This window comes from Egretta garzetta, unplaced genomic scaffold, assembly GCF_000687185.1.
Source record: "Egretta garzetta isolate BGI_Z169 unplaced genomic scaffold, ASM68718v1 scaffold166, whole genome shotgun sequence".
NCBI classification, from domain to species: domain Eukaryota; kingdom Metazoa; phylum Chordata; class Aves; order Pelecaniformes; family Ardeidae; genus Egretta; species Egretta garzetta.
Window position 1 is genome coordinate 3,724,955 of NW_009260133.1, and position 15,828 is coordinate 3,740,782.

Genomic DNA, 15,828 nt, shown 5'->3' on the forward strand with positions numbered 1-15,828 from the left:
ACAAATTTCATGAAAATAGCTCTGATTTAGTTAACTAATTTGTGCCCAGGTAAATACACAGCTGAGTTTACTGCTGTAGTTGTGTGTGTTGGCACTGTAGATGTGAAGTTTAAATGGCATTTGTGCATAACTCCTGATAGAAATATACTGTACTCTCCTGTACGCCATGTCATTTGCTTGTTACTTTCTGTAACTTCGTAGTATTTTTAAAATGCTAAAAGTCATTGCTCTTAAAAATGAAGTTTTTAACAGAACTGGTGTTCATCCATTTTAAGTCATCTGTGTGCCTTGCTATCACTGATAATTTTGATTGAAAACCTGAGTTTCAATGAATTAGGGAAATCACTGGGGTTTTTTCTTCCATGCTCAGTGAAATGGCTTGACTTTTTCAGCTCATCTTCAAACCAGTTGCTGACTTACAGAGTTTATGTAATAGACACAGTGATAGAAAGATTTCGACATGTTTGGTGTTTTTTTATAGGACCAGCCTTAAGTTAGATTCCTAAACTTACTGTTTTTTACTGATTGCAAGTTAATCTTTGCATCCTTTATTAAAGATTTGTAATATTAAATAGGATATTTAGAGTATCAAGAATATAATCTTGAATAGTATCATCTTTCTTTTCAGTTTCTCATTCCTGTTCTATAAGTGAAACTACTTAGGAAATTGGTAAAGCTAAGATCTGGAACTTGAGCTTTTGGTGTTGTTTTTTTTTTTAAAACAGTATTTTTTATTTTATATATATAAAACGCAACACTCAGTATTGAGCTCACACGCTTTTGCATTTAGATAGGTTTTGATCTTTTTCCATACTCAGTCATATGATTTCTTCCACACTTTTGATTTTTAAGACCGTAAGGACATACTTAATTAAAGCAATCTCATACTGGGTCCAAAGTGTTGGAGGACTTCTGTCATTTTGGCAGCATTTCAGCTGTGTTACATTTTACCAGTAAGAATGTGTGTTTGTGCTTTTAAAATAGCTTTATATTGTGTGTAACTTGTGAATGAGTAGTCATCAGCTATTAAAATCCTTTAATGGATCTCCTTTACTGATGTTAGTTGAACTATTAAACTATGTGGAACTTGCTCAGCTCTTAACTGAGAACATCAGTTGCTGAGAGCACGAAGAGCACTTGTTTGTGGTGGTGTGTAGCACTGCCTTGCTTTGCTTTTATGACACCATTTGACACTGATTCCTTTTTGTTCATTTATTTTTCCAAAGCAAAATCAGATCTTTCAAGAGAGCGTTGTAAAAAGCATTTTGGCTGTGTATCTCACTAAGTAATGAATACCTCATTTCTGTTGCTGTGTGTTGCTTACACTGATTCACAGTTGTTGTGGTTTAACCCCAGCCAGCAACTAAGCCCCACACAGCCACTTGCTGTCCCCCACGATGGGATGGGGGAGAGAATCAGAAGAGTAAAAGTGAGAAAACTCATGGGTTGAGATAAACACAGTTTAATAGGGAAAGCAAAAGCCGTGCACACAAGCAAAGCAAAACAAGGAATTCATTCCCTGCTTCCCATGGGCAGGCAGGTGTCCAGCCATCTCCAAGAAAGCAGGGCTCCATCATGCGACTTTGGAAGACAAATGTCATCACTTTGAATGTCCCCCCTTCCTCCTTCTTCCCCCAGCCTTATATACTGAGCATGATGTCTTACGGTATGGAATATCCCTTTGGTCAGTTGGGGTCAGCTGTTCCAGCTGTGTCCCCACCCAGCTTCTTGTGCGCTCCCAGCCTCCTTGCTGATGCCGGTGCAAGAGGCAGAAAAGGCCTTGACTCTGCGTAAGCAGCAATAATGAAAACACTCCTGTGTTATCAATGCTGTTTCCAGCACAAATCCCAAACATGGCCCCATATTAACTGCTGTGAAGAAAACGAACTCTATCCCAGCCAAAACCAGCACAGCAGTGTTGGACATACGCTTTTCAGATAAAGAAGGAAAAATAATGATGCAAATAATTGTGAGTAGAATATAACTGACTACTTTCTCTTGCAAATTACATACAGTGTGAAGCTTACAATGCATAACATAAGGTTGTGTAGTCATTTTATCTTCCTCTTTGCTATCCCAGGTAATATAATTAGAGGCCAGTGGATGGTGACTGCAGAGATTAAGAACAAAGATAACATTTATGCCTTCTTGTGTGTGAAATTCTTTAGATAGTACCATAAAACTGAACTGATTGGGAAGGTGGGTGAAGTTAAGGATGGATAGTTTGTGTTTGAAAGGGCTTAATGACTTCAAGTTGTTAAAAGTACAGAAAGTATTTTGAGAATATTAGGTGTGGGTTTGAAGTCATTCTGTAACTTGCCTTTTTGTATTGTATGTGCCATTCTCTGTGAAATTGGTAGTTCTGGATTTGCTTTATAAAGTCCAGTTTCAGGAATATTTTTATGTTTATATGGAGTAAAATCAAATTGGCAACAACCTTTGAACACGTTCTCTTAATTTGGTTTTACTATAGATTCTGCAGCTGAGGATGTGCACCTTGTACATGGAATGCCCATTTTTGTGGGCGTAAAAGGCTCAGGGCGCTTTCTTTGGTGTCACACAACTTTTTTTTTTTTAATGGCTACTTAATTTACTAAGTACAAGACTTCTGTTATAACATCAGACTTCTTGATAGCAGAAGATTGGTACATAGAGACAACTAAATGTTATGCAAGTGTAAAGTTCCCGAAGAAATTAGAAGTGATTAAAAAGCATGGTAGTATCTTATAGCTGAACTAGAGGGGGTAATTGCACAGTGTTAGCATTTATAGTGTCCATGCAAAACCTCAATTTTTAGCTGAATGTTTAAGAAATCATCTCTAGCAAATCTTTCTATGTCAGAACAGATAATTTAAAGACTTGTAATTAAAACATAGCATAGTACTCTAACGTAAAAGGTGTTTAAATTCTGGCATCTCTCAGTTGATTTGACTTAGCCAGGTGCTTTCTCTCTACTTTTTTTAAAGAAAAAGTACATCAAGTTATATGATGTTTCGTTTCTTACAGAAACACATTGCTCCTTTTTTGTAATGTTAGTAGCACCTGAATGAAAGGGCATTAAACCTGAATCAAGACAGACAGTAAAATTAGACTAAGTAGTAAACCAGGTAAGGAGTTGCTGCAATACTTAGGGAAGTTTGTCTAAACTTGTATTAAAGTAAGAGTGGGAGATACATTTCAAAAGAGGCATAACTTGTGAGCAAACTGTTGGGGTCTGTTAGAGATCCTTGGCACTTCAAAGTTTGGATTACCTGGAGGAAAGTCCTAAAGTTTACCCTAAAAAGGGAGGTGGAGTGCAGAATCTAGCTGAAACCTTTTCCTCATTGCATTGTATTATTCTTTATATCTCTTGTCAAAGCAAGCTGTGTATGCTGAAAATGTGTTTAGATGAGGGGTGTGGCAGAAGTAGGGATTTCATAACCTCTTTTTCTGAGCTGGTAACGAACTCTTAAACCAGAACTAGATTGTCATGACTCTGCAGGCTTGGTGGGTACTAATGTGTTGGAGACCTAGTGACTGCTCAGGATCAGTCGTGGCAGAATTCTCTCAAATTCTGTTTGTATGAAGGTTGCTGTAATTTTCACATCCAGTCACTAAGGGTTTCATGGGCAGTCATTTTTAGCATGATTAGAGGTTGTGGTATCTGAGTATCTGAAGTTCTCAGACAAGTACTATGGGATCTGTGGATTAAAGAATGCATTCTCTGACTTCATAAAGTGTGAAGTAGTCCAGTACAGGAGAGGAAGTCAGAAGTCCTCTAAAGCTTCAACATAGCTTACTCACACTTCACCTGCAAGCTTGCTCTCTGAAGATGTTTTTTTTTTCTCATATATTTTGAAGTAGGTTATCAGATACTGAAGAACTAACTTTCTGTGGATTATTTTCTTCCCTTAGATAGCTCGTATCTTTTGTAACTGAATACATTTTAAAATCAAGATCGATGCATCTTTGAACTTAAAATCACATGTATACACATGAACGTCTTTTAGGGATGGTAAAAATGGCAATGTTTTACAAAGGACTAAGTGTAATTTATTAAGAGAATCCCATGAGAAGTTTTATTGGATCGAAGTGGGATTTGGCACCTTGCTGCTTCTAGCAGATGGTCTATGTTCTCCTATTGTCACTTTTGCTATGCTTAACAATACAGTAGCAGCACAGTACCTGCAAAGCTAGTGAAACCAGTCAGTTCTTACTTATGAAGTATTTGCTTTTCTTCATGCCACAGTAAAACTGGAAAGAGAACAGGAGTCATATGATTGATTTTTTTCCAGCATGAATTAGTTTCTGCAGAGAATGACAAAATTGGCAGGGCTGCAAAGGTACGTCAACTACTCTGCAACACAACACCTCACCAAAAAAACGCACCAAAAACACACAGGGGTCTGTAAGTTCACACTTCATGATGTCATTTATTAATTACTTCCTCCCCCATTTTAGTTGTTGACTTCTGCACATGTGCATGCTTTTTCACTTGTTTTATAATGAAGAAACACAGAAAAGGGAGAATAAAGCTTATATGGAGTGGTGGTTTTATAAACAAGACTTTTCTTCTCTGTTTTCCAGATTCAATATTGCATAAACATGGGTGCATTTTTGGATAAACCAAAAACTGAAAAACATAATGCTCATGGTGCAGGGAATGGCTTGCGTTATGGCCTCAGCAGTATGCAGGGATGGAGAGTGGAAATGGAAGATGCTCACACAGCTGTTGTAGGTATTCCCCATGGCTTAGAGGACTGGTCCTTTTTTGCTGTCTATGATGGTCACGCAGGATCTCGTGTTGCGAATTATTGCTCCACGCACTTATTAGAACACATCACTAACAATGAAGACTTTAGGGCGACAGAAAAACCTGGATCTGCTCTTGAACCTTCAGTGGAAAATGTCAAGAGTGGAATCAGAACTGGCTTTTTGAAAATTGATGAGTATATGCGCAATTTCTCAGACCTCAGAAATGGGATGGACAGAAGTGGCTCAACAGCAGTGGGAGTTATGATTTCACCTGAGCATGTATACTTTATCAATTGTGGTGATTCACGTGCTGTTCTCTATAGGAATGGACAAGTCTGTTTTTCAACACAGGATCACAAACCTTGCAACCCAAGGGAGAAAGAGCGAATCCAGAATGCAGGAGGCAGTGTAATGATTCAGCGTGTTAATGGTTCACTGGCAGTTTCTCGAGCTCTGGGGGACTATGACTACAAATGTGTTGATGGTAAAGGCCCTACAGAACAACTTGTTTCTCCAGAGCCTGAGGTTTGTGAAATTTTAAGGGCAGAAGAAGATGAGTTTATCATCTTGGCTTGTGATGGAATCTGGGATGTAATGAGCAATGAAGAGCTCTGTGAATTTGTTAAGTCTAGACTTGAAGTATCAGATGACCTGGAAAAAGTGTGCAATTGGGTAGTGGACACTTGTTTACATAAGGTATGTAACTGTTTTCTCCAAGAAGCTGTTCTAAAATGATCTTCTGTTTAGATGGGTACAGTGTTAACAGGAGTTCCTAGCTTACTCTCCCCCTTCTCCCTCTTCCTTCCCTCAAACTTCTGTACCCACTTGAATATATATCCTTGCTGAAGAATATATAACCTTATCCTTTGTGCCTTGAGAGGTGACAGCAATTGCAAAAATAAAGGTTTATTATTTTCTCAAATAACGCTTGCATATAGTTCCAGCTTTAAATTTTGTTTCCAGATACAAAATTTTTAAAACTAATAAATTCCGTGCAAGGTATTTTGGGGGTTTTTTTTGTTCTTTCAAGTTGGGCAGTTGCATAAAACCAGTGTTTGCACCATCTCCTCTTCAAGGTATGGTTTGTCTGTAATCTCAAGTGGTGTCCTCCACTTACTGTTGTAGTGGAGAAGTGCTACTTTTGCAACTGAGCTTGCTTATACTCCTCAAATTTAGAGTTTGTTCAGAGCAACTACAGGTTGGTCTACAAATGTTTCATAGGTATACAATTTCCAGCATTCCCTGAAAAATGCAACTCCTATTAGTGCAAATAGAGTTCCTTCATTAGGCCACAGACCTAACATGCAATTTTGAAGAAAATATTAAAATTCAGAATTCTGACACTAAAGGGTAGGTAATTTTTTTCAGAAATAGGGTTTTATTCCAGCATGTACTATACATTGGATGATTGGTTTAAATGTCGTGGCTTTTCTGACCAAACACTTGGCTGGCCTTGTTAAAGGATGGTCACTATAGTATACTTTCAGTAAAACTGACCCTGACCTCATGCTCATTTTATGAAGTCAGATCCTGGATCTCTGTAGTTTAATGATATTAGAATGTTGTTCTCTGTCTTCAGGATGTGAATTGTACGACATAATATTAACTGCTGTAAAAGATAGATGTCCCCATGTGCTTGGTACAAAAGGGAACGTAGAATAGCTCCTGAGTACTTCTGAAGGAATTTATTCTAGTATCAGATTACTACTTAATTTCTTCAGGAGAAGGAGTTTTGATAGATGATAGGAACTATCCGGTAGGTTGGGTTTACACAGAAACAATACGCAGTGACTAATGGCACTTAAATTTCTACCAAAAAAAAAAAAAATCTTTATTTCAAACCAGGAGTTTAAATTTTGGTTCTACTGGATCTCCTTCTAAGACTTAGACACTGTGTTTTTAAATTGGGATATGGATTATAATTTTGAAAAATAAATATGACCAGGGAAGTGGTATCAGAGCTTACTAAGTGAAGACTGGCATTACAGTTAGTATCTGAAAAAGCTGTTGGCTGATGTTGCTGAGCACATGATAGTCTGTAAGGTCAGCTTCCATACTAAATGAATTCATATTTTGTTCTTATTTTGCTTCAAATTGCTATGTATGACACAGGTGCATTCTGATAAACAGATTTGTAATTAATGTAATGTCTTACATGAATGCTCACAAACTCAAATAAATTAGTAGCTGGAGCTAGCTATTCTAGTAGTGTAGGGTAAGTATTCTGCATTTCATTTTGCAGCATGAGTTGGTTTTTAACTTGGCTTAAGGGAACATTAAATGACTGTCTAGTTTCTGACCTGTTTTCTTGATACTATTTTAAAACTGTTGACATGTAAATAAGTCCATTAAATATCTTAAACTTTTAAGACTAAATGTACAATAAAATCAGTAAAATTAATTCTAGTGAATAGTTTAGTTGGGAAACCTAGAGGTTCTTATAAATCAAAGTACAGTTTTATTGCAAGGTTTCATTTTTTCCAGGTATATGTTTAGTACTGTATTTGGAACAAGTAATAATGTGACTAGAATAGAAAGATGAAAAATAAGACTAAAGATCCTAACTGTTCTTTTTTCTTTGTTGTATAGGGGAGTCGTGATAACATGAGTATCGTACTAGTTTGTTTTTCAAATGCTCCTAAGGTCTCAGATGAAGCAGTGAAAAAAGATGCCGAGTTGGATAAGTACTTGGAATCACGGGTTGAAGGTACGAAATCAGTTTTGTTCATTAGAAGTGCTGTCGTAACATTCTCGAGCACGAAAACAAAAACCCTGAAAGCCATGATGCCACTATATGTTGAGTCAAATTCAGGCTTGGTTACAACTCTGAATTTTTGTGTGTCAGCAAAAATGTTTTAAGCCACGTGGTTAGTTTATCCTGATATTCCACGGTGTGCTCTTAATGTGAGCTTTAGGTTTTTACTTCTCTTTACAGGTCAAAATGCAGCTACTGACCTTGCAGAGTGTTATATCAGCTAAGTAAATTGTGATATTGTTAATGTCTTCCTTATAAAATAGCGTTAAAAGGGATCCTTGTGGTATTTGCTCCCTTGGTGAAAGTTATTGACAAAAAGAAAAAGCTGTATTGGGTTTTCACGAAGGTACAGCCTATTCATCTAATTATACAAGCTTTTTTAACTGCTTCTATTTGACACAGCTGTAAGTGAGTTATTTTTCGCACCAACAACTTTTTTAAATGCACTTTTGTGAAAACAAGAGTATAAATTATAAAAATACGTATGTATACAAAAGCCTTAAATTATCCCTTTGGATTCTGAATGCTTACCAAGTGTCTGTGTATGTGTGAATAAAAACCATATAACCATCTAGAACTTCCATGGAGGACTACGCTTAATTCCTAACCAGTTTCATTTAGTCACTGACTTATAACTCTTCACTTATCCAAAAGGTTGAATGCAACTTCTTCCCTTAAGCAGAAACAGCGAAAGGAAAGTTAGACTAAGAATGAAAGGCTTGCCCTTGTATGTTTATTGCTTTTCTGCAGCATTCTTAATGTCAGAAAAATGGACATTTGAAGCAGGCTTTCAAACTCTTGCTTCTAACTTAAAATCTTTTAACACTGGTCAAGGCTGTTTAAGGTCTGATGACACCTGTATGTAGTGGCGTCCCAGTCTCTTCAGTCTTCTTAATTACTCTACTGATTCTGGTATAGCTTAATTTTGGCAGAATTGTCTGAAGTTCGGGGCTGATATTGAAAGTTCACCTTTTTTATAATACTGTTCTTAGCTGGCCAGGTTTTTGCAGAAGCAACCCAGGCATGAAAATAACTGAGTTCTTGGAACAGTTTGTCTTGCTGTTACAAACGTTGCTAGGATAATACTGTGAAGTAGCATCATTGGAGAGAAGCAGTCATTGGAGGTTTTGAAAGCCTTGTTACAATTCTTTAAAATTCTGTAGTCTCATCAGAAGAATACTGAAGCACTGTCACCAACTTAGGGTGATGCAATTTATTAACCCATTTGTTGGAGCTATCTGTTACAGTATTCAAGGAAGGAAAGGCTTTACTGAAGAGAAAGCTGGCTGAGAAATTGTACCCTTTCTTCACTTGTTTCAGGCCTGGACTAGAATATTCTGATCACTAGATCCAAGTTTAACTATGTTTCATGAAGAGGTGGTCCCTTCGTAGATTGATAATGAGTTGTGTAGCTTTGATGTGTTTGTTCCAGGTACTGAGACCAGCTTTATCCTATAGTATTGCTGTTGTGATAGTACTTTTCTGTGTTCATATTGAAAAAAGTGATATTGGCAGTCTACAGGACTGTTCAGCAGACTTCCTTGAAAGTACCTTTAAATTTGGTTGCCAAGATGTTTGGGACTTTGCAGGTCAGATCCAGCATAAAGCCACCATCTTGAGACTGTAACAAGGTCTCAGTGACATAAGCCACAGCTTTGGCCACTGGCACCCTGAGCTTGAGCACTTTTTATGAAAGAAGGTATGACTGACCAAAATTTGTGGAAACTTTCCAGGCACCCAAGCACAGTGTATATAATCTGTAGAGGTAGAATAGTTAATTTCCTTTCTTACGACTATTTGATGAGAATTACTGATACAGAACTCCAGCACTATCACATATGGAGAGATGCCACTTCTGTTTTTCTTGTTGGTTTTGGTTTATTTGAATATCTGAGACACCCACTGGCTTTTTAACATACTGTAATGGATACTGAAAGGACTGATTTGACGTGCTTTCATTAGAAAGTAGTTCATATCCAAATGAGCAGCATTAGGTATAAATGAGAAGTAATCTGTAGATCTGAGGAGATCGGGAATCTTCTTGAGAATGTACAACAGCAAAAATCCCACAGCTAACTCTTCATAACTTAATTCTTAACACTAACTCAGTGTAAAACGCAACAGTGATATGGAAATGTACATGCAGCCACTGCAACCTGGTTGCTGTGGACAACCATTAAAACTTATTTTAATGCTGGAAATTACACTTGCTGTAGGTATTTTCTCATTTAACTTTTATTTTCACAGCTGTTCTACACTAATTTATGTTCTTTGTCTAGATACCTTTTTTTAATTGTACTCTTATTTAAGCAAATTAGGTTAACTTAGAAATTTCTTTGTGTTTGCGTCAGTGTCACAGTTATCTAGATAGTTGATATAACAAACCTTAATTTTTAAATATATATATAAGAAGGCCTTCAGGCCATGATACAGGTTACCTCTGAATGCGCTGATGTTGCGTGTGGTGTCTTTCCCTCTTGTTTAAATGGGATGTAATTGAAATGGCTTGCATATTTGTATTTTCTGTTGAGATTAGAGCGAGCTAATGGTCACTTCAAATGCTAACTCTAGGCATGTTTCTCAGAACTTGGCTTACATCCCAGGCTTCCTAGATGACACTAGTTAAGATAAATACCTATTATCTTCCTATGTCTGTGTAGAGTACATGAGCTGTTAATAGGCTCTGGGAGAGAGCCAGGAGTAGTTACCTTCACTGACAGCAGTCAGGTGTGCACACAGTGGTTACTGGTTAGTATTCCCAGCTTCTTGTTGGGTCCTCTCTTCGTTAGCAAATAGGTGGAAAATGTATAGAACTGCAGTGTATTTTATTGCTTTCATAAGTGAATGTTAAGAAGAATAATAGAAAAGCTGTCGAATAGTTTCTGATCCGTGTGACTGGTTTAACAGAGAATGATGTAGCACTACTTGCTAGTAACAATGCAGTGTTGTAGAATAATTGAGTTACTACTTTAGTGTATCAAAATAACTTCTTAGCAGAAATCTATTTTAGCTATGTTGTTGTATTTAACAAATACTGCACACACCAAAAAGAAGTGGAGAGTTTGTAGTCCGATGCAGAGCCATTCCGAGTGTAACACAAAATGATTGTTAAGCTGAAGTGCTCCAGAGAAATGATTTGCTTCAAAGCTTGGACTTCTGTTGCTTCAGCTCTTCTTGATTTCCGCTCCTTTCACCCCCCCGCATGAGTTCCCTGTGTCATTCTGTGTTCTGCTAATTGGACAGGGTGCAAGGCCTTTAAATGTCAAGTATTTAGCAAGGAATGAGAGTTAGCATATTTGAGGAAATGTGCTCAAGAAGTGGAAAAAATAAAGGAAACAGACTTCAGAAGAAATTGAAATATTTACCTGTTTTCTATTAAATTTTTACATTCATAACAAATTCTATGAAATTGTCAATTTGATACAGTCTCCTCAATTTAAAAAAAAATACTTGCTGGACTGCAATTTTTAGCTTATACTTGTGCCTTGAGTATTACTAGTTCAGAAATGATACAGACAAGCTTTAACAAAATATTTCATACTATTAAGCAGGATGGCAAGAATTGTTGGGAAAGATGTTGGATTCTTCTAAAAAAGGAGTCAGATTTAAAGGTTTACATAGTGAGCAGAAATACTTTTAGCTTTAATAAAAGGATGGGGGAGTATGATCTCAAGTGTTGGAATAGTAAGGAAAAGTTTGGGAAGGTGGGAACATCTTTTTGATCAGGAAAGGACAACTGCCATAATCAATTTTGCATTCATCTTTAGTCTAAGTGTAGTCTGGAAAACAGTGCATAAGTGTGCCCGAGAGGTTGAAACTGCCCTTAATTCTAAAAACTTAAAGCCTGGTAGTTAAGTTGTGCTGTTGATAATATGGATTTGATCATCTCTTCTAGCTGTTTTCAAAAGACAGAAGTTGTATTTCTTTACATGTATTCTAAGTACAGTTTACACCTTAGGATTTTCTTCTTCAGGGAAGTATATTAGTTATAATTTATTTGTAGTTCTGCTGTGTTTTGAGGCTCTGAACATGGTAAGCTAGGCAGCTAAGTCCAAGAATCTATGCTCAGTTACAGTAAGTGACTGTATATAGTGAGAATCTTTAGTAGACTTACTAATGTTTAAAATACCAGGCTAGATGATGATTATTCCTTCCAAAAGGCAAATAATGGACTTTGTTCATGTTAAATTATTGTGTGCATTAATGTTCCTTTATCTGTTAAAGAATTACAACAGCTCACAAGTTATGTACAGTTGGTTGATAGCCAATAACAATTTTATTTATACCGGTAGTAAAAACATTCTGAAAAAAATGAGCTTATTGTAGAGCTACTAAGCTGCAAAGATGGAGATGTCAAAAATACAAGCTGAGTTCTCCTAGATAGGCTCGTCTTTCAGTAAGTGACCAATTTAAAATCAGGGCAACATTGGCATTTAATATAAGGTCCTTTGAGACTTCCTGAAGCAATTTTAGTTTGATCAGTGATATTTGTTCTTAATGAGTGTACATTGTTCAATACGAAATATTTTCCTGTTCTCTTGTGGACCTTAAATTTCAAGCTGACTGGATTAACCCATCAAACCCTTTAGACAACAGGTTTTTTCACTGCTACGCTTGGACATTTTAAGTTCTGGCTTAGAGAAAAATGCCTGTTTGAGCCATGCTTTTGCTTGTTTTAAAAAAATAAAATCTGTGTTCAAAAGCAGTTAATACTTAGCATGTAATGTTTGTAGTCTGTCTTTGTACATTTCTAAGTAGAATGCTGAGACCTTGTGTATTTGTACAAAGAGTTGAGTTAGTAGTCCCATAAAAACTTCCCAGAGTTATTAAAACAAAAGAGAATTATTGTTTTAATACCAAAACAGATTTTGTTTTAACAGAGTTATTAAAAAAAAAAAAAACAACTCAGCGAGTGATACTTTACAGAGATTTCTAGTGGAAGAACTGTATACCAAAGCTCTATTGCTAGTTTGGGTCTTGAGGTTGACAGAATGTGTATAACTGCATTCCAAAGCTGCCCATTCAAGAGTATTCTGAAATACTTAGGGGGTTGTAGTCAGTAGCTTGTGACTGAGTCATTTATGATGGTGGGCACAGCCCTGCTTCTGTTTTGAGTCACTGAATTGGTTAGCTTCCAAAGTAATGCAGGTAGTTAAGGACAGTAGTTAAGTTATGCTGGGTCAGTCTTTTCTTACTGCCACGTTCAAATGCTACATTCTGTTCTCTGGTTTTCCTTGGTTTTTAGACATCCAAAGTTTGGTCACAGGAAGAGAAAACTAGGCACAGGAGTCAACTCAATTCTCTGATACGTTTCAGTTTATTTGAAAGGCTGTATCAGACATGCAGTTTAAACAAAGAAACAACAAAACCCACAAAAACCAAAACACACTAACCCCCAAATCATAAATAGGGTCATGCGTTTTATGTAGGCTTAAACAGTCTTAATAGTAGATGAATACTCAGTTAATACAGTGAGTTGGATGGTGCATTTTACATATGTGGAATATGTACTGTATATAAAACTGATTTGTCATAATCATAGCTGGAAATCAAAGGAGATGCTGGAACACAGAAAGCTTCTAATGCTGTCTGGTTGGGGACTTACATTTTATATAAAAACTGAAATAAAACTTTGTCTGAGTTTTCAAAATGCTTATCTCCGAGTTAAGTTGTTAGGCTTTTAGTGAAAAGTGTTTTAGGAGTAAAGTAGTAGACTTTGTAGGGGACTCTCATGGATTTGCATATATGATAATATCAGGAAATTATTCTTTAAGTGTCTTGAGTTATATAAGCAATGCAGATCCAAAAGTTTCTGCAATCATGTTTTGCACATTCAGGGAAAAAAAACTAATTGCAGTGTTACTCTTAACATCATAGAGATGTAGGTGGAAACCTTGTAAATGCCTATAAATCTGTTTCTGAAAACATTTGGTTTCTTTCTCTAGTGGCCTTTGTCAAACAAATCTGCAGTGCATTTCTGCTAACTGATGTGTAATGAAAAAAGGTCATGCTTGGTCATTTGCTTTATTCTTGGATTTTCTGTTAGGAAGGGTTTTTTGAAGAGAGGTGACGTGTTCTGGATGAAATTATTCACCCTAATATCAGGAAAAGAAAAAGGGGGATGGTCAGTTCCACCAGAATTCCTGATTTGGCACCTTCTAGAAATGGAGAGAAGATGCTTGTGGTTCAGTTCAGCACTCCCTGAGAAGTGGTTATACGTATAAAGTAGAAGTTTCCAGTACCAAGAAATATACAGTGATCCTTAGTTGTGATTGCTTGTAATTCCCTTTTAAGAAGATATAAAAATCTTATGCTTGCATTAATATTTAGTAGTTGCTTACTTCTGTAGCATTTCTTCTTATTAATTCTTGCTATTTGCCTACTTTTACTATGTACAGAACCAGATGTGGTCTTGGTATAAAAAGCAGTATATGCATAAGACCTATTTCCTATCAGATGTGTGTGACACAGCAAAATTATATTGTAATGGTACTATCTACTGCTAACTAGGTAGAACTGCACAAAAAGATAAAATGTATAAGAGGACTTGTGGCTGATTTGTGTGAACATGAATGGAAGAAGTGATCAAAATCCTAAGATTCAAGCATCCATATTCAGCTGTCATTTCCTTTGCTAGCCATGATTCATTCTTAATGTATGGTTGTATGATAATATACATAAAGTTTCATGGAAGAGTGTTTAATCACTTATAGTAATAGTATACCTAGCTTATTCATTGCAAAGATTGTATGGTGCTGACTTAAAATTGGGGCTTAGAAGCATAGTGCCTTATTTGCTACAGGGTAGTAAAACTATTCTAAAAGTAGAATTGCGCTGGCGGGGCTTTCCTACAGATGTCCCTGATACAGGGTAAGCAAGTACCTTGCAAGCACTTTGTTTTCAGTAGTCCTGAGAGAAGCTTGCATACCACTTGCTTTCTAGATAGGTGATAGACATTAAGAGGAGTTTAAATACCAGGAAATTTGAGATGCAGTGTTTGAAATAGGTAAATGATGTGCTTTTCTACTAACTTCAGAAACTCAAGCTGTAGCTGCTTCTGACTTTAATCGCAGGCTCCAAATCAGGCCTCCAGATTATAATCAATTGATTGTAAGAGATTTAAGCGATTTGTTTGTCTTTGGATAGTAGCCAAGATACAGACTGAAATTTTTTTCAGATGATATTTGAGAGGATTCATTCTTCTTCATTCTTTGCTTTTGTGGGTCAAACAGAATTTTTGTCTAGAACAATGTCTACAGGAAATGGCACTCAGTTCCTTAATTAAATTGGTTTTCAGGAAAAAGAATCATTCTTAAATATGTGAGATATGCATACAACTACAGCATGTAGATAACTTAGTGAACCTTTTTCTGCCATGGTAGTAGTTGAATGACTAGAAACTGATGACTGGAAGCTGGTAGCGTTATGCCTATGTGAATGTATATGCAGCTATTACAGGTTCGCCTTGCAGCAGCTTCGATGAATAAGAACATGGGAAAATTTACTTCAGTTTAGGCAGTTCTTTTCCAAGGCAGAAAAACTTGCTAGCACGGGACTTGTGTGACACTTCTGCTTTGAAAATGGAATATTGTGTTATTATTTACTCATCGTCGGTACTATATTCTGTTTGGGCCCCCTGAGTGATAACAGGCCGTTATATATGCCTCTTTATTGCACGATGTTCTTAGTGTTTATGCAGTGGAGATCCAGGTCTTTGAGAATTCAAGGTGTTACAATGAAGTATGACTGAATTCCTGGGAAGCCTTGGCTTTATGGCATGTCATGTCAGAGTATGTGTTGCAGTGCAATGGGAAGGTAACTGAAACAAACTCCCAGCTGTTGTCTTTTTAAAAAAGAATAAACAGGCTGCTGTGTCCGGGATATTTCATCCAGTGCACAGTCTGCTTCTGAGAGAGAATGGCTAGAAGCATACTGGAAAGGCAAGCTATGGATTTGCATAGCTCTGTTCCACCATGCAAAGACTGTTTATCTAAAATGTGAAGAATGTTTTCCTGGTTACATGTGACTTTGATAATGTCTGTGTTAAAAAGTAATAGTATGTTGTGTTTCAGTATCTTAAGGAATGGGTGGTATTAATTCAGTCATCTAAGGACTTCTTCTGTTTTTAAATTAGAAATTATGGAAAAATCGGGTGAAGAAGGAATGCCTGATCTTGCTCACGTTATTCGTATTTTAACTGCGGAGAATATCCCTAATTTACCACCAGGAGGTGGTTTAGCTGGCAAGTGAGTACACTACTGGAATTTCTTGAACTGTTTAGTTCACTGAAACAAATACTTTTATTTAAATATTTTAAAGCTTTCTTATTGTAATAGCTG

The 15,828-nt window shown here is 36.7% G+C and overlaps 1 protein-coding gene across 7 annotated transcripts in view; it reads left to right on the forward strand.

The window, feature by feature from the left end:
- Positions 1 to 15,828, forward strand: part of PPM1B (protein phosphatase, Mg2+/Mn2+ dependent 1B) — a 36,687-nt gene that overhangs the window by 6,789 nt on the left and 14,070 nt on the right. For 4 of the 7 annotated variants that reach the window (XM_035897033.1, XM_035897030.1, XM_035897032.1 and 1 more), the window contains 3 exons: positions 4,567 to 5,430; positions 7,324 to 7,441; positions 15,624 to 15,735. In XM_035897033.1, coding sequence (XP_035752926.1) covers positions 4,585 to 5,430; positions 7,324 to 7,441; positions 15,624 to 15,735 — 1,076 coding nt within the window. In that variant the 5' untranslated portion in view covers positions 4,567 to 4,584. The remainder of the gene's footprint in view (positions 1 to 4,566; positions 5,431 to 7,323; positions 7,442 to 15,623; positions 15,736 to 15,828) is intronic. The other 3 variants (XM_035897034.1, XM_035897035.1, XM_035897036.1) reach the window with 1 other exon arrangement.